The sequence below is a fragment of the Erythrolamprus reginae genome, chromosome 7, assembly GCF_031021105.1.
Source record: "Erythrolamprus reginae isolate rEryReg1 chromosome 7, rEryReg1.hap1, whole genome shotgun sequence".
NCBI lineage: Eukaryota > Metazoa > Chordata > Lepidosauria > Squamata > Dipsadidae > Erythrolamprus > Erythrolamprus reginae.
Window position 1 is genome coordinate 80,607,865 of NC_091956.1, and position 23,584 is coordinate 80,631,448.

General features: G+C 41.5%; 1 protein-coding gene across 1 annotated transcript in view; it reads left to right on the top strand.

Moving 5' to 3' along the window:
- TSPAN5 (tetraspanin 5) overlaps positions 1–23,584 on the top strand; it is a 78,842-nt gene that overhangs the window by 52,885 nt on the left and 2,373 nt on the right. Inside the window, exons 2-7 of the mRNA XM_070757994.1 lie at positions 9,839–9,889; positions 15,826–15,972; positions 18,304–18,474; positions 22,094–22,219; positions 23,074–23,121; positions 23,208–23,324. Of these exons, the coding sequence (XP_070614095.1) occupies positions 9,839–9,889; positions 15,826–15,972; positions 18,304–18,474; positions 22,094–22,219; positions 23,074–23,121; positions 23,208–23,324 (660 nt within the window). The remainder of the gene's footprint in view (positions 1–9,838; positions 9,890–15,825; positions 15,973–18,303; positions 18,475–22,093; positions 22,220–23,073; positions 23,122–23,207; positions 23,325–23,584) is intronic.

Below are 23,584 nucleotides of genomic sequence, written 5' to 3' on the forward strand. Positions count from 1 at the left end.
CCCGTTTTAGCAAAAGGGAAAATGTCAGGATACGGTACACTGATTACGGTACGGTACCTGTCAGTATGGCACCCCCCCCCCCCCACACACAAACGACGGCACTTATATGGTACAACAGTATACTCCCGCTATTGCAGCTTCCGGCCACCAGAGGAAACATAGAAACATAGAAGACTGACGGCAGAAAAAGACCTCATGGTCCATCTAGTCTGCCCTTATACTATTTTCTGTATTTTATCTTAGGATGGATACATGTTTATCCCAGGCATGTTTAAATTCAGTTACTGTGGATTTACCAACCACGTCTGCTGGAAGTTTGTTCCAAGCATCTACTACTCTTTCAGTAAAATAATATTTTCTCATGTTGCTTTTGATCTTTCCCCCAACTAACTTCAGATTGTGTCCCCTTGTTCTTGTGTTCACTTTCCTATTAAAAACACTTCCCTCCTGGACCTTATTTAACCCTTTAATATATTTAAATGTTTCTATCATGTCCCCCCTTTTCCTTCTGTCCTCCAGACTATACAGATTGAGTTCATTAAGTCTTTCCTGATATGTTTTATGCTTAAGACCTTCCACCATTCTTGTAGCCCGTCTTTGGACCCGTTCAATTTTGTCAATATCTTTTTGTAGGTGAGGTCTCCAGAACTGAACACAGTATTCCAAATGTGGTCTCACCAGCATTCTATATAGCGGGATCATAATCTCCCTCTTCCTGCTTGTTATACCTCTAGCTATGCAGCCAAGCATCCTACTTGCTTTCCCTACCGCCTGACTGCACTGACAGGAACTACAGTCTACGCACTGTAGTGGAGACCGTAATGGCGGTGAGACAGCAGCAGACTGTGTCCGCTGTACTGGACGGTACAAAGCGATGGAAGGGGACGCCACATTATTATGGTACCGCTATGAACAGCTTTGAATGATACCGTATGTTTTTCCACCGTACCGTATGTAAACTTTACTACGCCTTATTTTCGGGGGGTGCCTTATATTAGCAAATTCTGCAAAACCTCTGACATGCCTTACTTTCGGGGTACGTCTTATTTTCGGGGAAACAGGGTAGCAGAAAGTCATTGTGCAGAATCAGGAATACATACTATATTTTTCTCACTTTAGATCACTGTGGTAGCTCGGGTGGTTTTGTTTTTGTTTTATTTACCGACCATTTAATACAGGCGTAATAGTCTTCCAGAGAACCAACGTACCAGTGTATAAAAAGGGCCCAAATTATATCTGGACAGTAGTTTGCAAAGAGCAAATCAGGCTTTAGATGGACACATGCCTCCATGCAAACCGGATTCTGCTTTTTCAAGTCCGAAATGGCTTTCAAGGTCAATAATCAGAAGGAAGGGGAAATGACTTAAGTAGTCTGAACCCATCAATCGGTGCTCAACAGATGTCAGCTCTCGGCCTTATCATCATTAATATTAAAAACAAGGCATCATAGATCAATGGTACTTAAGACATTTATTTTATTTATTTATTGTTAGAGTTGAAAGGGACCATGAAGGCCATCAAGTTCAACCCCCTGCCCAAGCAGGAACCCTATAGCACACCAGTCAAGTGGCAGTTCAATCTTCTCTTAAAAATGTCCAGAGTGTTGGAGTTCACAACGTCCGCTGGTAGGTTGTTCCATTGGTTGATCGCTCTGACCGTCAGGAAGTTCCTCCTTATCTCCATGTTGAATCTCTCCTTGGTCAGCTTCCAGCCGTTGTTCCTCGTCCGGCCCTCTGGTGCCCTGAAGAATAAAGTGATCCCCCCCCTCTCTGTGACATCCCCTCGTATACTTGTGGACTGCTATCATGTCCGCTCTGGTCCTCCTTTTCTCTAGGCTATCCATGCCCAGTTCCCTCAGTCTCTCTTCGTAAGTCTTGGTTTCCAGTCCCTTAATCATCTTGGTTGTCTTTTTTGCACCTTCTCCAGAGTTTCAATGTCTCTTTTGAAGTGTGGTGACCAGAACTGAACACAGTACTCCAGGTGTGGTCGGACCAGGGCGCAGTAGAGTGGTATTAAGACTCCCCTGGTCTTAAAGTGTATTCCTCTGTTGATGCAACTTAGGATTGTGTTGGCTTTTTTAGCTGCTGCTGCACATTGTTGGCTCATGTTTAGTTGATTGTCCACCAAGACTCCGAGGTCTCTTTCGCAGTTGCTACTGCTAAGAGGGGTTTCTCCCAGGTTGTATGTAGGTGAAGAAGATGAAAAATATATTTTGTTAAAAAAGAAGAAAAACAGTATGGATAAATTGAAGCTGCCCTTATAACAGGTTGGAGAAGAAGACATCATGAGGACAAAAAAGAACTAATGTAAATTTTTGTACTGTTGTTTGTGGGATATTTGGATGAGCTCTTTGTCATGCACTCAACTATTTGAACATTTGTGCTGTTGTTTTCTCTTTCTGTGATAGATTCCAGGAACAGTTATTGTGATCGCGTAAATAGACTCTTTGTTGTTATTGTGTAAGGGAAGCTTCTCTATTCAAAATTAACAGTGCAAAATATCAAAAGGGTATCTAATGAGCACAGCAAGACTAATTAAGGCATTATTACTTATGTAATGCTTTATTCATTTATTGGTTAAATGGTAAGCCAGGCTCTCCAATGTGTGATTCACAAGATGTTGTTGTAAGAATCAGAAATTTTGGGCATTATAACATATTGGAAGGATACCCTGTTATTGAAGTCTGTAATAAATCAACTTGCAGTACAAAATAGTAGTAATCACAAAGAAACTGCTTAAATATGTTTGTGAGTGACATAGGGGAAGGTTTGGTAGGGAAGGTTTGCCTATTTGCCGATGACTCTAAAGTGTGCAATAGGGTTGATATTCCTAGAGGTGTCTGTAATATGGTAAATGATTTAGCTTTACTAGATAAATGGTCAAAGCAATGGAAACTGCAGTTTAATGTTTCCAAATGTAAAATAATGCACTTGGGGAAAAGGAATCCTCAATCGGAGTATTGTATTGGCAGTTCTGTGTTAGCAAAAACTTCAGAAGAAAAGGATTTAGGGGTAGTGATTTCTGACAGTCTCAAAATGGGTGAACAGTGCAGTCAGGCGGTAGGGAAAGCAAGTAGGATGCTTGGCTACATAGCTAGAGGTATAACAAGCAGGAAGAGGGAGATTGTGATCCCCTTATATAGAGCGCTGGTGAGACCACATTTGGAATACTGTGTTCAGTTCTGGAGACCTCACCTACAAAAAGATATTGACAAAATTGAACGGGTCCAAAGACGGGCTACAAGAATGGTGGAAGGTCTTAAGCATAAAACCTATCAGGAAAGACTTAATGAACTCAATCTGTATAGTCTGGAGGACAGAAGGAAAAGGGGGGACTTCCCCTGGGGCCCACCAAATGACATTGTTTGGTCGACGGGACCCGGAGAAGGCCAACTCTGTGGGAACTTATCGGCCGCCTGGATTCGTGCGGTAGAAGGCGGTTCCGTATGTATTCTGGCCCAATGCCATGTAGGGCTTTAAAGGTCATTACCAACACTTTGAATTGTAACCGGAAACCGATCGGCAGCCAGTGCAAGCCGCGGAGTGTTGCAGAAACGTGGGCGAATCTAGGAAGCCCCATGCGGGCTCTTGCGGCCGCATTCTGCACGATCTGAAATTTCCGAACACTTTTCAAAGGTAGCCCCATGTAGAGAGCGTTGCAGTAATCGAACCTCGAGGTGATGAGGGCATGAGTGACTCTGAGCAATGACTCCCTGTCCAAATAGGGCCGCAACTGGTGCACTAGGCGAACCTGGGAAAACGCCCTCCTCGCCAAAGCCGAAAGTTGATGTTCCAATGTCAGCTGTGGATCGAGGAGGACGCCCAAGTTGCGGACCCTCTCTGAGGGGGTCAATAGTTCTCCCCCTAGGGTAATGGATGGACAGATGGAATTGTCCTTCTTGGGAGGCAAAACCCACAGCCACTCCGTCTTGTCTGGGTTGAGTTTGAGTTTGTTGACACCCATCCAGGCCCCAACAGCCTCCAGGCACCGGCACATCACTTCCACTGCTTCGTTGACTGGACATGGGGTGGAGATGTATAGCTGGCTATACATCAGTTTTCTACAAAAGTGTCTTCCTTATTTCTCTGCACTGGTTCTTAAATTGCCACACTATAAATTCTGGTATCTTGTCAAGTCCTATTGCGTAGCTCTGTATATCTGGACAATATCATAGTGAAGAGGGGAACCCAGAAGACACACATGAAGTGCCTGATTCTGATTTTGACACTGAAGCGAGAAATAAAGTCACACAGTCAGAGGGACAAATTTGATATAGGTGGACCGATCAGCTCAAGAACTATAGAATTTGGAGAACTTGAATATTATATGAATTGTATGGGAGTTAAGCAATAGCCTAAGCTTTCCATGAATTATTTATTCTGAGTATTTTTTTTTATTCCAGGGCTTTGTAGGTATCTTATTATTTGCTTTGCATTCTTCAAGGGATTTATGTCCTTGGTGAGAAATAATAGACTCAAAGATGTGTAAAGGTTGTTTCTTTATCTCGTCCCTTCTTGCAGTTAATTCAATGTCACGGTGATAAAATAATTACAACACTGGCACCTCTTCTATTTCAAAGTTGTTATTTTGCATTTCAAAGAAGATTATCGTGGTGTCTCTTCAGCCTTTGTAAAATGCCCATGTTTCTTTTATTTGTCATACAGTTACATCAGTTGTAAAATAGTTTCTTTGGAATTAAGGGGGAGAGGGGGCGGATCGGGTGGGCGGGAAGCAGCGCCGAGAGGCCAGGGGCGCGAGGGGGCCGAAGGCACTGTAGGGAGGCAGCGGCGGCCGCGGCTCCCTTTCCTTTAACTGCCGGCGCCTCCCCGCCCCCGCAACCCCCCTGCGGGCTGGCAGGGGGATGGGGAGCACGCGCCCGTAGAAAAAAGTGCACGGGGGGTATTTGGGGGCGCACGCGTGCGCGCACGCGCCGCTTACAGGGAATGCTGCCTACAAGTTGAGGAAGCCCAGAGTAAACTGCTCTTTGCACAGAGCGGAGAGGTCTAGTGTAATAGTACAATATTGTAGGAGTCTAGTAGCAGAAACTGGTGACATACACATCTGGAACAGTTCTGCTATCTGTATCAGATCTTCAAAGAGAAGGCTATGTGCAGGGTGTCCAGCAAACCTGGAAAACAGGGAAATTAGGGAATTATCAGGGAAATTGGCGCTTCAGGAAATATCAGGGAATTATCAGAGAATTCGTGAAAAACCCGGAATAAATCAGGGGGGGAAACCAAACCCCTTTAAAATGTTTAAAAATCATTTAAAAAAAAAAAAATGGATCGCACTGCCTTGCAGAGTCAAGCAAAAATGAGTATAACTGTGGTAACAACTTGGTTCCCCAGCTACCAATATTTCTCCACGGCTTAGCTGTTTGGTTTGATGTCATCTACGACCATGCCTTAACTAGATCGCAAGTTACGGGGAAATGTCAAGGAAATATCAGGGAATTTCAAAATGCTTTCCCCCTGGGCACTCTGTATGTGGTCTTGCAGGGATCCAGACCAGGGTACTTAAAATTGATTATTGACAAAGGGCAATATGTTTCCTAGCCCGAATGAAAAAATATATTTCATAGGTTGAACAAGTCAACAAATTTTGTGGCCTCCCTCATGATGTCGTTGAACTACATCATTTAACATCCCTGTCAGTTGGTGAGGTCATAATAACACAGAATTTAAAAAACTATGCAAAGCCCCATTGTATGAGGTTAGTAAGCATAACTGTATTCACTGAGTAAACCACAGCTGACTGGGTTTGTACAGTACATTATGTCAGACCAAGCAAGGCCATTTTGTGCCATTGCTTGACATGTCGACTAAACAATGTCGTCTGGCGGGACCCAGGGGAAGAGTCTTCTCTGTGGTGGCCCCGACCCTCTGGAACCAGCTCTCCCCGGAGATTAGGATTGCCCCCATCTTCCTTGCCTTTCGCAAACTTCTTAAAACCCACCTCTGCCGTCAGGCATGGGGGAATTGAGACATCTCCTCCAGGGTTATATAGTTTTATGTATGGTATGCTTGTGCTGTATGTTTTTAAAATAATGGGTTTTTAGGTATTTTTTAAATATTAGATTTGTTCATTGTACACTGTTTTATTGTTGTGAGCTGCCCCGAGTCTGTGGAGAGGGGCGGCATACAAATCTAAATAATAATAATAATAATAATAATGATGATGATGATGATGATGATGATGATGATGATGATGTGTACCAGGTCAGTGAGTGTGTAATATTAACTTTCATCTTTTGGGGTCCTAGTTTAGTGTGTTTTCACAGATTTTCCAACAGTGATACTCTGGTACTCTTAGGTTTTTACTGCCTCTCTTATTTCAGTACTTGGAAGATGCTATTGATTGTAAACTGAGCTTACAGTACATTGCAAAAGGAAAGGAGATTATATATATCTAACAGAGAGTAGATTCTGGGCAAATCAATGCAGCCTCTACATTACAGGACTAATCTCGATTCCAAAATATTATTATAGATAAAGACTGAAAATTAATATCATCACTATCTCATCTTCACAGTCACGGCTATCTGCTGACATTGGATCAGTATCGGGTTCCAACCCAGTACGGGCCACACAGCGCACTGGTAATAAAATGGGAACCCACCCTCTATGGAAAGACATGATGTATAGCACAGATTGTCCTTGACTTACTACTATTTGTTTAGTGACCATTTGAAGTTCAGGAGGGAAGTGTTTTTAATAGGAAAGTGAACACAAGAACAAGGGGACACAATCTGAAGTTAATGGGGGAAAGATCAAAAGAAACGTGAGAAAATATTATTTCACTGAAAGAGTAGTAGATCCTTGGAACAAACTTCCAGCAGACATGGTTGGTAAATCCACAGTAACTGAATTTAAACATGCCTGGGATAAACATATATCCATTGTAAGATAAAATACAGGAAATAGTATAAGGGCAGACTAGATGGACCATGAGGTCTTTTTCTGCCGTCAGTCTTCTATGTTTCTAAGTTACAACAGCACTGAAAAAAGTGAGCTATCACCATTTTTAACACTTATAAGCATTGCAGACACTTGGCAGTTGGTATTTGTGACAATTGCAGTGTCTCAGATCATTTGATCCCTTTTTGCGACCTTCCGACAAACAAAGTTTTAATGGGTATAACAGGTTCATTTTAACAACCGTATTATTAACTTAGCAACTGCAGTGATCGTTCAACAAATGTGTCAAGAACGGGGCAAAACTGCCTTAACAAATGTTTTGCTCAGCAACGGAAATTTTGGTCTCAATTGTGGCCTAGGTCAAGGACTAATGTAAAACTCTTATTTTAGATTTTAATTATTAGATTTATTACCATGTATTGTTTTTATCACTGTTGTGAGCTGCCCCGAGTCTAGGGAGAGGGGCGGCATACAAATCTAAATAATAATAATAATAATAATAATAATAATAATAATAATAATAATAATAATAACAACAACAACAACAACAACAACTAAGTCAAGGACTAGCTGTATAAGACTGCTTCATCGCTACTGTTTTGCTTTTTGGAGACAACAGTTATAGGTATGTAGAGTATTATAATGGTAATTATTGGCAGTTCTGTGTTAGCAAAAACTTCAGAAGAGAAGGACACAGGTAACATAAGACTGACGGCAGAAAAAGACCTCATGGTCCATGTAGTCTGCCCTTATACTATTTCCTGTATTTTATCTTACAATGGATATATGTTTATCCCAGGCATGTTTAAATTCAGTGACTGTGGATTTACCAACCACGTCTGCTGGAAGTTTGTTCCAAGGATCTACTACTCTTTCAGTAAAATAATATTTTCTCATGTTGCCTTTGATCTTTCCCCCAACTAACTTCAGATTGTGTCCCCTTGTTCTTGTGTTCACTTTCCTATTGAAAACACTTCCCTCCTGAACCTTATTTAACCCTTTAACATATTTAAATGTTTCGATCATGTCCCCCCTTTTCCTTCTGTCCTCCAGACTCTACAGGTTGAGTTCATGAAGTCTTTCCTGATACGTTTTATGCTTTAAGACCTTCCACCATTCTTGTAGCCCGTCTTTGGACCCGTTCAATTTTGTCAATACCTTTTTGTAGGTGAGGTCTCCAGAACTGAACACAGTACTCCAAATGTGGTCTCACCAGCGCTCTATATAAGGGGATCACAATCTCCCTCTTCCTGCTTGTTATACCTCTAGCTATGCAGCCAAGCATCCTACTTGCTTTCCCTACCGCCCGACCACACTGCTCACCCATTTTGAGACTGTCAGAAATCACTACCCCTAAATCCTTCTCTTCTGAAGTTTTTGCTAACACAGAACTGCCAATGCAATACTCAGATTGATAATCGTAAGATTTGTTTTCTGAATGTTCTTTCTGAATCAAACGCAACATTTCTAGCATCTTCTGAAGATGCTAGAAGATACATCAACATTGTCATTATTTTTAATCTTCTGCTATTCCATGAATGTTTTCTGTGATCTTAATTTGCTGGCTCCAAACTCTATCAAAAGTCTTTTTAAGCATTGAAAATGAAAAAAGCAAATTAGAAGGGAGGTTGTCGATCTCCCAATAGTTCCAATTTAAAAGCAACAAGTGGAACTTAAATTCTTCCCCCAAGTATTTGTCTGAAGCTCTAACTTGAAGCTACTTTGTGATCTCAAATACTCAGTAATGCTGGATTTGGTTTCTGCTGCGGGGTAAGAGTCTGCCATAAACACCTCTCCATCCATATGTTGGTACCAAGTACCCCAATGTAGTTTCTGGGAGAGGAGCTGCTCAGTTGGCATTATTTTAGGGAGAGGAGAGCTGCCTTGTATCTTCCTTGGGTTTGTCTTGATCACTTTCCAATGTCCAAATAAGGTGAAATAAACTTAATTTGTGTTGTGGTTAACTCTGGCCCATCTTCTGCCCCAAGGAATGTGCAGGTGGTTGTGGGGGAGACATCCACATGCCGCAGGCCTGTTTTGCTCCCGATGGAATCTGCCGACGAAGCCTCCCCTGACCAAGGAAGCGTGAGTGTCAGGGAAGAGGGGAGTTTGGCAGACAGCCCAGGAGGAGATCAATCATCTGTATCATCCCTGGATTCGGAACAAGAATTAATGACACATCCACGCATGCGTAGAGTGATGCATAGGAGACAACAACTGAAGGATTATTACAAGAGAAAATGAGGCCACCTGTGGTTGGGTGGGGCTGCTGTAATTAGTGCTACAGATAAAAGTGCAGCCTGGTGTTTTAGTCTCACGGCAGTTTATCTGATTCATTGTTTCATGAAGATCGTGGTTTTTGTGCTATTCAAGACTGTGTGTGGACTTTCTGGACTTTAGAATTGGACTCAATTTCCCAGTTATTGGGTGAGCAATTGGACTGCATTTAACCTGTGCCTTGTGTGTACCAGAAAATCCCTTTGACATTTAAAAAGGGAGCTGTTTCTGTTCTTTTGTTTATAAAAGCTTTTGGGTTTTCCTTTTATCGTGTGGTGTGTGTCTTCCTGGACTAATTACCCTGTAATTACGGGCGGTTGAAACACGCCGGCAGAACAATTTGTAGTAAGATATTCCTGTACACTCAAAATATAATATTGCTTTCTAAAAATTGTCCCCACTCTCCAGTTGTGAACAGTGGTTTAAGAGAAAATTAGGTCCACCTGTTTTTGAAGCGCTTGTAGGGAGTTTATTAGAATTTATTCCAGTTGATTCAAGTTTTACATATGTCAGTCTTGGTTCAACTAAGTTTGGATTTATTATAAGATGAGCACGGGGGGGATGTACTCGGTGAATCTCTTGAAATGCTTACTAATCTTACTTCTTGCTTTCTCTCTCTCTCTTTTTCTCATTTTTCCTTGCAGTTCCTGGGCATAACATTTCTTGGAATTGGACTTTGGGCATGGAATGAAAAAGTAAGTTGACAACAGCAATCTCAACAGCCAAATAAATTCAAATATGTCTCCCAATATTTGAAAAAAATACAGTGATACCTCGTCTTACAAACGCCTCGTCATACAAACTTTTCGAGATACAAACCGGGATTAAAGATTTTTTTGCCTCTTCTTACAAACTATTTTCACCTTACAAACCCACCACCGCTGCTGGGATACCTCGCCTCCGGACTTCCATTGCCAGCGAAGCACCTGTTTTTGCATTGCTGGGATTCCCCTGAGACACCCCTCCATATGAAACCCCACCTGTGGACTTCCGTGTTTTTGTGACGCTGCAGGGGAATCCCAGCAGCGCAAAAACGGGTGCTTCGCTGGCAACGGAAGTCCGGAGGTGGGGTTTCCCAGCGAGGGGAGCCTCAGTGAAATCGCAGCGGTCCGGAGGTGGGGTTTTGAGGACTTTGGTGTTTTTGCGATGCTGCGATTTCATTGATGGTCCCCTCGCTGGGAAACCCCACCTCCGGATTTCCGTTGCCAGCGAAGCACTTGTATTTGCGATGCTGGGATTCCCCTGCTGGGATTCCCCTTGCAGCATCACAAAAACACAGAAGTCCGAAGGTGGGGTTTCCTATGGAGGGGAACCTCAGGGGAATCCCAGCAGTGCAAAAACAGGCGCTTCGGCTGGCAAAAGGGGTGAATTTTGGGCTTGCACGCATTAATCACTTTTCCATTAATTCCTATAGGAAACAGTGTTTCGTCTTACAAACGTTTCACCTTAAGAACCTCATCCCGGAACCAATTAAGTTTGTAAGACGAGATATCACTGTATTTCCTTTTTAAAAAGGTACCTTGCCATGCATATTCTAAACGTTGTAAATTGCAGTCACCAGACCATGGTTGAAAATGGCTGAAAATGTAAGCAATTTGCATAGCACTCAAAATGTAGACACATGACGGAGGGACGGCGGAGTATGGTGGCCATCCGAACTTTGAATTCTGGCTTTAAGTATCTTTGCAGGGAAAAGGGTCCATTATAACTTAAAATGTTTGCTAAGCAACCAGTTGATATATTTTGGCAGTAGGGAAAGGGCTCCCAAAATTTTAGAAAAAGCATTTAGAGCGCCACCTTTAATAGACTCTTGGGCTTATTCAAATTGTATCCTCACTTTATTTTTTTTTAATTAGATTTCTTTATTACTGTAAATCCTTTTAGACTCCTGGTGGTTTACAGCAATCAGACATAATAGAATTAAGTGACTTTGGGCCAGTCATTCTCTCAGTCCACAGAATAATTGTTGAGGAATAAAAAATTATTTATTTATTTATTTATTTATTTTGTCCAATACATAATACACATTGAAGAGAAAGATATGTAATAATATAAGTAAAGAAAAGAATAGAAGAAAAGATATAAAAGTATAAGTGAAAATTTGAAAGGAAGACAAGATAAATGAGATAAGGAGAGACAATTGGACAGGGGACGGAAGGCACACTGGTGCACTTATGCACGCCCCTTACTGACCTTTAAGGAACCTGAAGAGGTCAATCCTGGATAGTCTAAGGGAACAATGTTGGGAGTTAGGGGTTGACACTACTGAGTCAGGTAATGAGTTCCACGCTTCGACAATTTGGTTGTTGAAGTCATATTTTTTACAGTCAAGTTTGGAGCGGTTAATATTAAGTTTGAATCTGTTGCATGCTCTTGTGTTGTTGCGATTGAAGCTGAAGTAGTCATTGACAGGTAGAACGTTGCAGCATATGATCTTGTGGACAATACTTAGATCGTGTTTTAGGTGACGTAGTTCTAAGCTTTCTAGACCTAGGATTGATAGTTTGCTTTCGTAGGGATATTCTGTTTCAACTGGAGGAGTGAAGGGCTCTTCTGGTGAAGTATCTTTGGACATTTTCAAGGGTGTTGATGTCCGAGATGTGGTATGGAAGGTGAAACTGTGGTTTCAACTTCTGTAGGAAAGATAGGACATACATCTAACAAAAAAAAAATCTAACAAACATATTACATAAAATAATAGCGTATTCTAAGCAAATCAGTAATAAAATTAAATAGCATTATAAATATACAGTGGTACCTCGGTTCTCGAATGCCTTGGTTGTCGTACATTTCAGATATCGAACAAAATTTTCAGCAAAAATTTCCTTCGGCATCTGAACAAAAATTCGGATACCGAACAGCCACAGAAAATTTTGTTAGTTATCCGAAATGTTACCAGCGGGGGTGGCTGCAATACCGGCAGCTTTGGGGGGCTCCTTTCCTCAATGCTTCATCTTTTACCTGTAGGCAGCTGCACCAACTGTCTCCTTCCCGGCGGCAGCGGTGGTGATGGCAGCGGCTTCCCTTCGAGGAGCAACAGCGTCGGGAACGTCACGTAATGAAGGGAAGCTGCTGGAGCGGTGGCAGCTGCCGAGATGGCTTCGGCGGCTTTCCTTCATCACGTGACGTTCCCAGCGCTGTTGCTCTCGAAGGGAAGCCACCGCTGTTGCTGCCGCCGGGAAGAGAAAGTTGGTGCAGCTGCCTACAGGTAGAAGACGAAGAACTGAGGAAAGGAGCCCCCCGAAGCTGCCGGTATTGCAGCCGCCCCCACCCTTCCTGCAGCTTGGAGCGCTTATAGAGCTCCTCAGATTTTTTATCCCATAGGAAATAAAGAAAATAGATTTAATTGGTTCCCAGCGAGTCAACAGGGGCTGGGAACCAATTAAATCCATTTCCATTATTTCCTATGGGATAAATGAATTCGGTACTCGACCAAATCGGTTCTCGACCACACTTCTGGAACGAATTGTGGTCGAGAACCGAGGTACCACTGTACTATACAAAATGAAAGACGCCAAGGATTCAGTTCTGGAAAACCACAATTGGCTGTACCACAAAATAAGTAAATCACAGGAAAAATAAGGTTTTCTGCCTTTCAGCCTTCATCATGTCAGAAAAATGGAAGCGCTCACCTACAGTTTAACCCAAGGGAATTTGCCTTGGACAGGTTGACTCAGGCAGTAGGAGCCAAGTCCTGTGGATAGCATGCTTTTAAAATCCAAACTGGCACCTTGAATTGCTTCCAGAAATACGTTGTGCAATATACTCTTAAAGTGTTGATATAGATGAAAGAACTGGTTAAAATAGACAGTGTTTTGGAGTGATTCTGCCCTGTTCGAGACGACAGGGAGGGTGTGTCTTCGAAATTATGGCTGTTATGACTTGTTTTTCCACTGTTAAGAAAATGACATGCATTTATCTTTACACTTATTTTGGCAGTTTTCAGATTTAGATAATTAAAACCTGGCTGGCTTTTTTTTTCTGTAAATGAGATGACAGTCTTAGATATAAAGGAGAAAGTGATCTTTGAAAGAGACATAATAAAGAATGGGAAGAACCTGTTTCTGTCCAAAAAAGTAAGAATTGGAGGGAGCTGTTAGAATTATAAGTATCATTAAAATCCCTCTCTTGAAATTTGGAAGAGTTCCCTTCAGGAATCATTTACTTAATTGTTTATACAGTGATACTTGTCTTACAAACTTAATTGGTTCCAGGATGAGGTTCTTAAGGTGAAAAGTTTGTAAGACGAAACAATGTTTCCCATAGGAATCAATGGAAAATCGATTAATGCGTGCAAACCCAAAATTCACCCTTTTTGCCAGCCGAAGCGCCCGTTTTTGCTCTGCTGGGATTCCCCTGAGGCTCCCCTCCATGGGAGACCCCGCCTCCGGACCTCTGTGTTTTTGCAATGCTGCGATGTCACTGAGGCTCCCCTCGCTGGGAAACCCCACCTCCGGACTTCCGTTGCCAGCAAAGCGCCCATTTTTGCGCTGCTGGGATTTCCCTGCAGTATCACAAAACACGGAAGTCTGGAGGTGGGGTTTCCCATGGAGGGGAGCCTCAGGGGAATCTCAGCAGTGCAAAAACGGGCGCTTCGCTGGCAACGGAAGTCCGGAGGCGGGGCATCCCAGCGGCGGCAATGGGTTTGTAAGGTGAAAATAGTTTATAAGAAGAGGCAAAAAAATCTTAAACCCCAAGTTTGTATCTCGAAAAGTTTGTATGACAAGGCGTTTGTAAGACGAGGTATCACTGTATATGTTAAAGCTCGTAGGTATGAAATATTATTTGGTGTAATTTAGAAGGAGACAACGTGTGGCCCTTCTGATGTTGGATGCTGTGTTGCAATTCAGAGCATTGGAATTGTGTGGCTATCCCTGATTTAATTGATAATCTCCAAATAGATTAAACAACGATCAGTTTCCGGTCACAATTCAAAGTGTTGGTTATGACCTATAAAGCCCTTCATGGCACCGGACCAGATTATCTCAGGGACCGCCTTCTGCTGCACGAATCCCAGCGACCAGTTAGGTCCCACAGAGTGGGTCTTCTCCGGGTCCCATCAACTAAACAATGCCGCTTGGCGGGACCCAGGGGAAGAGCCTTCTCTGTGGCGGCCCCGGCCCTCTGGAACCAACTCCACCCAGAGATTAGAATTGCTCCCACCCTCCTTGCCTTTCGTAAGCTACTTAAAACCCACCTCTGCCGCCAGGCATGGGGAAACTGATATATTCTTTCCCCCTAGGCCGTTACAATTTTATGCATGGTATGTCTGTATGTCTGTTTGGTTTTTATATTAATGGGTTTTTAATTGTTTTTAGTATTGGATTATTATTATATGCTGTCTTATTATTGCTGTTAGCCGCCCCGAGTCTTCGGAGAGGGGCGACATACAAATCCAATAAATAAATAAATAAATAAATAAATAAATATATCTCCTGTCTTGCTGGTTATGACCTATAAAGCCCTTCATGGCACCGGACCAGATTATCTCCGGGACCGCCTTCTGCTATTCCACTATAAACAGTGTTAATATTTAATGCAATACTATAGATGGGCCTGTTTATCAGATATTACATATCCTGGTTCTCTCCTGGTATGTAATGTAATAATGAGAGAGAGAAAATATTCCTTCTTTCGGGTTATGGAAATCTTTTTTGAAATAATAAACTCTTTCATTTTTCAGTATTTGAGAAGATTAATGCTTTATTGAGTTTTAGCAATGTGTATGGACATACTTGGGATGTAATTAGCAGTTATGTATGGTATGCTTGTATGTATGTTTGCTTTTAATAATGGGGTTCTTAGTGTTTCTTTTAAATTATTAGATTTGTTATATATTGTTTATTATTGCTGTGAGCCGCCCCGGGTCTACGGAGAGGGGCAGCATACAAATCTGATAGATAGATAGATAGATAGATAGATAGATAGATAGATAGGTAGGTAGGTAGGTAGGTAGGTAGATGATAGATAGATAGATAGATAGATAGATAGATAGATTGATTAGATAGATAGATAGATAGATAGATAGATAGATAGATAGATAAATTAGATAGATAGATAGATAGATAGATTAGATAGATAGATAGATAGATAGATAGATAGATAAATTAGATAGATAGATAGATAGATAGATAAATTAGATAGATAGATAGATAGATAGATTGATTGATTGATTGATTAGGTAGGTAGATAGATAGATAGATAGATAGATAGATAGATAGATAGATAGACAGATAGACAGACAGACAGAGCATCTAAAAATTAGCCTTGCTACCCCATTCTTAGTTTCTCTCCTCCATTATTGCTTTTCTAACCTTTCAACAAACCATTTTGGGCAGAGCGTAATTTGTGCTAAATGACATGTCATGACTTTTTCACAAAGGATATGGCTGTGGGCCTGATTGCATTGGTAGACTAATATATGTGAACACAGAAAGAATTTACAGGAAATAATCAGAACGTTTGTACAAAATGTTATTAATCTCTCCTGGAGAGAAATGCCAAAAGCCTAGTGTGTCTCCTTCATTCTTTCCTTGAGTGACAGTAAAAACCCGGATACATCTGTGATATAGTTGCAGCCCTTGTTTTCCCACCCTCTCACCTCTTCTTCCTTTTACATTCACTGCCAAAGGGAGTGCTGTCCAACATTTCTTCCATTACTGACCTGGGTGGCTTTGATCCAGTGTGGCTCTTTCTTGTGGTTGGAGGAGTGATGTTCATATTGGGCTTTGCAGGATGCATCGGTGCTCTGCGGGAGAACACTTTTCTTCTCAAGTTTGTAAGTAACTCTACCAAACTTCTCCATAGACCATAAGCTTTCTCCTCCGTGTACAAATGTGTATCATTTTACAGTGTTCCCTCACTTTTCGCGGGGGATGCGTTCCGAGACCGCCCGCGAAAGTTGAATTTCCGCGAAGTAGAGATGCGGAAGTAAATACACTATTTTTGGCTATGAACAGTATCACACGCCTTCCCTTCACACTTTAAACCCCTAAATTGCAATTTTCCATTCCCTTAGCAACCATTCAGATTATTACTCACCATGTCTATTTATTAAAGTTTATTAAAAGACATATTTATTAAAGGCAGACGAAAGTTTGGTGATGACATATGACATCATTGGGTGGGAAAAACAATGGTATAGAGAAAAAACCTGCAAAGTATTTTTTAATTAATATTTTTGAAAAACCGTGGTATAGACTTTCCGCGAAGTTCGAACCCGCAAAAATCGAGAGAATACTGTAGTTCCTTTAAAAATGTACTTCAAGCTTCCTTGGGAATGCTTATCTTTTTAAAAAGCACCTTAAAGCAGTGATTTGCAACCGTTTTTGAGCCGCGGCACATTTTTTTACATTTTAAAACTTTGGGGCACCCCACCAACCAAAATGACACCCTAAGACACTCTCCTCTCTTTTTCCACCCCTGTCTCCTCCCCACCCTTGTGTGTGTGTGTGTGTGTGTGTGTGTACACACACTCTTGAACCATTTCCAAAACAGGTGAGAGCTGGGGTTTTTTCCTCTCTCTTATTCTTTGGGTGCTTTAAATATGCTTTAAATCAAGAGTCACTTCTCTCTCTATTTTGTTTCTCTCTCTTTCCTCTCATTCTCTGTCTCAATCATTTTCTCGTTTCTCTTTTTTCTCCCTCCCCTTTTTGCTCATTTCTCTCCCTCTCCTTTTCTCTCTCTCTCTTTCTCTCTGACACTTGCTTTCTCTCTCTTTCTTTTCTTTCTCTCTCTTGCTATCTCTCTCATTCTCTCTCTCTCTTTCTTTCTTTTTCTTTCTCTCTCTATTGCTTTCTTTCTCTCACACACACACTCTCTCTCTCTCTCTGCAAAAAGTTGCGAGACCAGAACCTGAGCTTCCTTCTTCGCAGCACACCTGACCATGTCTCGCGGCACACTGGTTGAAAAACACTGCCTTAAAGTCCAGCTCGGGTGTTCAACTCGAATGGGATGCATAAACAGAAGCAAAATACTGGGATGTTCTTGCCTCACTAGCTTAATGCGGAGTGGAATTTCTGATAGGTTAAATGGAACCACTGGTAATTCTTTCTTTAAATCTTACTATTTAACCTTCATTTAAAACAATTTGTTATTATAAGAAGTGACATAGAAACAACCATGAACAAATAATTGTGGCACGCCGAGGCACTGGGAAGATCCCACACGAATCCCAGCGGCCGGTTAGGTCCCACAGAGTTGGCCTTCTCCGGGTCCCGTCGACTAAACAATGTCGTCTGGCGGGACCCAGGGGAAGAGCCTTCTCTGTGGCGGCTCCGACCCTCTGGAATCAACTCCCCCCAGAGATTAGGACTGCCCCCACCCTCCTTGCCTTTCGTAAATTCCTTAAAACCCACCTCTGTCGTCAGGCTTGGGGGAACTGAGACATCCACCCCTTGCCTATGTAATTTTGTGCATGATATGACTTTGTGTATGTATTTTATCTATTGGGGGTTTTTTTCTTTTTAAACTTTGTAATGTAAAACTGTTATTTTAGATTTTAATTATTAGATTTGTTACCATGTATTGTTTTTATCATCATTATTATTATTATTATTATTATTATTATTATTATATGTGATACTTATTGTATTATTTCCCTTTTTTGTTGTTGTTGTTGTTGCTTTTGTTCACTTATTATTTGATTTATTTATCTATGTTTAAAAAAAAATTAAAAAAAAAGAAAGAAAAGCATGTCAATGCCAAAGACTGCAGTTGGTCACTCGTGGTTTCGATGAATATATTGCTATAAAACAGGCTCATTGGTCATTGATTGTTTGGAAAGCTGGATATCATATGGAACTGTTTGAAAAGATAATCTTCCTGCTATAATACAAGTGTCATGCATTATTCCTCCAATAGTTTTTGTGCTGTAATTGTTTCTCAACGAAGCTGGCGAAACCAACAAACATATGCACACATACTTTAAGCACAACTAAAAGTGTTGTGCTTGAAGTATGTGTATGGTTTGTTGTTTCTGCCGGCCTCATGGAGAATGGTGAGCCGTAAAATACCTGTAATATTATAAGTTTTAATCTGTGTGATTCTTTGGTGTTGCATCAGCTCTAAGGTTTTATTGAAGCCAATACATTATTTTACTTCTTTACAGTTTTCAGTCTTCCTTGGGATAATCTTCTTCCTGGAACTCACAGCGGGAGTTCTGGCATTTGTTTTCAAAGACTGGATCAAAGACCAGCTGTATTTCTTTATCAACAACAATATCCGAGCATACAGAGATGACATTGATTTGCAAAACCTCATAGACTTTACACAAGAATACGTAAGAGCTCCTTCTTTCTTTAAGATCTGACTGTGGAAGCTGCATGGCCCACTGGGTGTGGTGGAATCCTACAATCTCTAGCATCCATCATTTTGATTCATTTAGATAGGAAAGACTAGGAATTGTAATTCTGCAACATCTGGTGGGCCATTTATAATGCTTCCCTTCGTCCTTTGGATACTGAGATGAGTGACGGGAACATCAATTTCATTGTCTTAAATCTATGACTTTTTTTACAACAAACCTTTGGCCTCTGGATCCAAAAATAACCACAGTTTTTGTCTATCACGTCAACTTTTTAATGGAGAGGATACCCTCAAAAGTCATACAAATTGTGCATATAAAGGAAAGGAAAGTAAAAACCTACCAAATATACTATTTATAAAGAATACAGTGTTCCCTCGATTTTCACGGGGGATGCGTTCCGAGATCGCCCGCGAAAGTCGAATTTCCGCAAAGTAGAGACGCGGAAGTAAATACACTATTTTTGGCTATGAACACAAGCCTTCCCTTAGCACTTTAAACCCCTAAATTGCAATTTCCCATTCCCTTAGCAACCATTTAGATTATTACTCACCCTGTTTATTTATTAAAGTTTATTAAAAAAATATTTATTAAAGGCAAACAAAAGTTTGGCAATGACACATGACGTCATCGGGCGGGAAAAACCATGATATAGGGAAAAAACCCATGAAGTATTTTTTAATTAATATTTTTGAAAAACCGTGGTAAAGACTTTTCGCAAAGTTTGAACCTGCGAAAATCGAGGGAACACTGTGATTTTATTCATACAAAGGCTATAATAGTTACTGCAAGTTAAATTGTGCTCATACAAATAGGTTTTTTAAAAATCAAACGGTAATTATACATATTAAGGTAAAAAAAATTGCTTATAGCTTATTCTGGAGTGTTTAATCTGTGAACATTCTCACGTGATGTTCCAACAATAGTCAGCCATCATACCAGCCATCAAGCCATCTACCTTGATAAAGTGCCTCTATGACCTTCAAATCTTGGTGGAATCGCTTGGTGGAATCACTCACCCTGACTGCACCAGGATTTTCCGAGAAGTTAGCAAAATGGCTATGTAAAAACTGCAATTTGATGCTCATGTGGCCCAATTAACTATATTATATATATAAGGTGTAGAGAAAAAACTTGACGTGGTAGAAGAAAGCTAACTACAGTTTTGAAACCAGCATGCCTAATTAACTATAAAAAAGCTCAAAAATCAAACTCAGCAGAAATTGTGTTACAGATTGTTCTCCAGTGTAATTAATTAAATAGATAGCTGGTAAACCCCAAATCTGCCAACTCTGGTAAAAGGGAAAATATCCCACTTTGACTGTGACTCTTGCTATTCATCAGCAGTATTTGTTGAGAAATATTTTACAAATTTCCTAGCAAATGGATTCACCTGTTTGTTTGTTTTTAAATAATTGGAGGAAATGGGCCACATTTTGAATAATCTCGTGGCCATAGCTTTTGTGTTCATCTAAAAGCTATAATAAGCCTGTTGCTGAAGCTCTCTGGTAAATAAGCTAAATTGTCCAACATACAATAATATACAGTGATCCCTCAAGTTTCGCGATCTCGATCTTCGCGAAACGCTATATCGTGATTTTTCCACCTATGATGTCACTCTCTTCCTTCCTTTCTCATCTTTCTTTCTCTCTCTCTTTCTCTATCTTGCTTCTTCCTCTCTCACACTCTCTTCCTCCCTCTCTCATCTCTTTCTTTCCTTCTCTCTCTTTCTCTATCTCTCCCCCTCTTGCTGGCGGGCGGCGGGCGGGCGGGCGGGGGCATCAGCGAGGAGCCGGGGTTTCCCCTTTGCGTGGGCGGCCGGGAAGACCCAGGGAAGGTTCCTTCGGCCGCCCAGCAGCTGATCTGCTCGGTAGCGCAGCAGCAGCGAGGAGCCGAATCGGGTTTCCCCTTTGCGTGGGCGGCGGGGAATGCAAACTCCACCATCTACGCATGCGCGGCCATAGAAAAAAAGGGTGCGCATGCGCAGATGGTGTTTTTACTTCCGCAACCCTACATCGCGAAAAATCGATTATCGTGAGGGGTCTTGGAACGGAACCCTAGATAGAGGGATCACTGTATATAATCTGTTTTGAATAAGTGAACTGATATAACTATTTTGCTGCTGTGACCGAGTTAGTCTTTTTCTTCCTGAATAAGCTTGAACAAGATGTGCCATTGAATGGTGTGGGAATATGAACAGATTTCCAGAAAAGTTTGAACAAGTTTTTCTAATATGCACAGCAAAGCATATCAATCAATCAATCAATTTGAGGGGATCCTATTTGAAATCTTATTTCAAGCCTAGGGCCCACAAAATTGGAGCCACATACAAGTTGCCTAAAATAAAATGACTCCACATTTTAATTATTCGCTCTGTATTACACATTGGTAATGTGTGATGTTTTTGGCCACAAAGGGTGGTAGATTTCCTCTACAGACAAGACGGAGTGGCTGTGGGTCTTGCCTCCCAAGGACAATTCCATCTGTCCGTCCATTACCCTGAGGGGAGAATCATTGACCCCCTCAGAGAGGGTTCGCAACTTGGGCGTCCTCCTCGATCCACAGCTCACATTAGAGAAACATCTTTCAGCTGTGGCGAGGGGGGCGTTCTCCCAGTTGCGACCCTATTTGGACCGGGAGTCACTGCTCACAGTCACTCATGCCCTCATCACCTCGAGGCTCGACTACTGTAACGCTCTCTACATGGGGCTACCTTTGAAAAGTGTTCGGAAACTTCAGATCGTGCAGAATGCAGCTGCGAGAGCAATCATTGGCTTCCCTAAATATGCCCGTCACACCAACACTCCGCAGTCTGCATTGGTTGCCAATCAGTTTCCAGTCACAATTCAAAGTGTTGGTTATGACCTATAAAGCCCTTCATGGCACCGGACCAGATTATCTCAGGGATCGTCTTCTGCCGCACGAATCCCAGCGACCAGTTAGGTCCCACAGAGTGGGTCTTCTCTGGGTCCCGTCAACTAAACAATGCTGCTTGGCGGGACCCAGGGGAAGAGCCTTCTCTGTGGCGGCCCCGGCCCTCTGGAACCAACTCCCCCCAGAGATTAGAATTGCCCCCACCCTCCTTGCCTTTCGCAAGCTACTTAAAACCCACCTCTGCCGCCAGGCATGGGGGAATTAAGATTCCTTCTCCCCCTAGGCCTTTACAATTGTATGTATGGTATGTTTGTTTGTATGTATGTTTGGTTTTTTATATTAAGGGGTTTTTAATTCGCTTTTAGTATTGGATTATTACTGTATACTGTTTATGATTGCTGTTAGCCGCCCCGAGTTTTCAGAGAGGGGCGGCATATAAATCCAATAAAACTAAACTAAACTACTTTCCCATAGATCTGGTTAAGCAAAAGTACTGATTAAAGGGAAAAATTTTGGAACATTGTAGGAAATGGGATTTTTTTGCCGTTCCTAATTTTAGGGGAACGAGTCACGCACTACAGTAAAGACTTGAAAACTTTTTCATGCATTTCTAGTACAAAATAAATTCATAGAGTGATTTTGCAATGATAGTTTAGAAGAATAGCCGTGCCTGGCCCATCTTGTTAGATCTGTGATGCCGATGTCTTTTTCTCCCTCTTAGTGGCAGTGCTGTGGGGCCTTTGGGGCTGACGACTGGAACCTCAACATTTACTTCAACTGCACAGACTCCAATGCTAGTCGAGAACGGTGTGGAGTGCCTTTCTCTTGCTGCACTAAAGATCCTGCTGTAAGTCAGGACAGAAGCCCAACAAGGCTACGGTTCCTTCCTGAAAGGACCATCAGTCACAATGGGATTGTTTTTACAATAGGCTAGTGCCACCATAAATATATTAGCTTTTAAGGTATCACAAAGGGTTTTTTGCAGTGCTGTGGCAGACACAAAAGGCCTACCCTTCTGGAATGGAGAAGAAAGTATGTGATTTTTATCATGAGATTCGTTTAAAAAAGTTAATTTTGAATGGCTAGTTTTCCTATTTAAGCCCATAAAAGAAACATATTGCAAAATATGGCAAGAAACATATTTTATCTGTATTTTTGAACTTCTGAAACTGTGGGATTCATGTATCAATGGTAACTGGGTTTGTTTGTTTGTTTGTTTGTTCGTTCATTCATTCATTCATTCATTCGTTCATTCATTCATTCATTCATTCGATTTTTATGCCGCCCTTCTCCTTAGACTCAGGGCGGCTTACAACATGTTAGCAATAGCACTTTTTTAACAGAGCCAGCCTATTGCCCCCACAATCCGGGTCCTCAATTTTACCCACCTCAGAAGGATGGAAGGCTGAGTCAACCTTGAGCCGGTGATGAGATTTGAACCACTGACCTACAGATCTACAGTCAGCTTCAGTAGGCTGCAATACAGCACTCTACCTGCTGCGCCACCCCGGCTCTTTGTTGCAACTGCTATCCTAAATTGGCATGATTGTATGACATCATGTTTTGCAATGGTGATGCTAAGTGACAGAATTTCTAGTTCCAGTTAGGAGTAACTAGGCAAGGCCATGTGTTGGAGATAGACTTTTTGTTGAGTAAAAGGAGACATTTATTGGAAATTGTTTCTATATCTTTCTCTTTTAGGAAGATGTCATTAATACTCAGTGTGGTTATGATGCCCGACAAAAACCAGTAAGTTTTCAAAATTTCTTTTTGGGGAGGAAATGGAAAAGAAGTGCTGGGAAAATGTTCAATGTTTTCTATTATTGTTCTTGCAGGAAGTTGATCAACAGATTGTTATTTACACAAAAGGTTGCGTCCCACAGTTTGAAAAATGGCTGCAGGATAACTTAACCATAGTGGCCGGCATATTCATTGGAATTGCATTATTACAGGTGACCTGTTCTTTTGAAAAACCGCAGAGTATAATCCTATAATCCATCCTCAAGAAAGACCCTATAGAGCGAAATGAAAATTGAATCCCTGTGTATAGAGTAATTGATTTATTTATTTTGGGGGGAAAAGGAAAGGGCATTTGGGTCTCATTGATTTCAGTCTTGGTAGTGAATTTGGATAATGCAGAATAAATTATAAATATTTTGCTGCAAATTACGATGGAACTGATGCTGTTTCCTTTTTGATCACCCAAAATCAA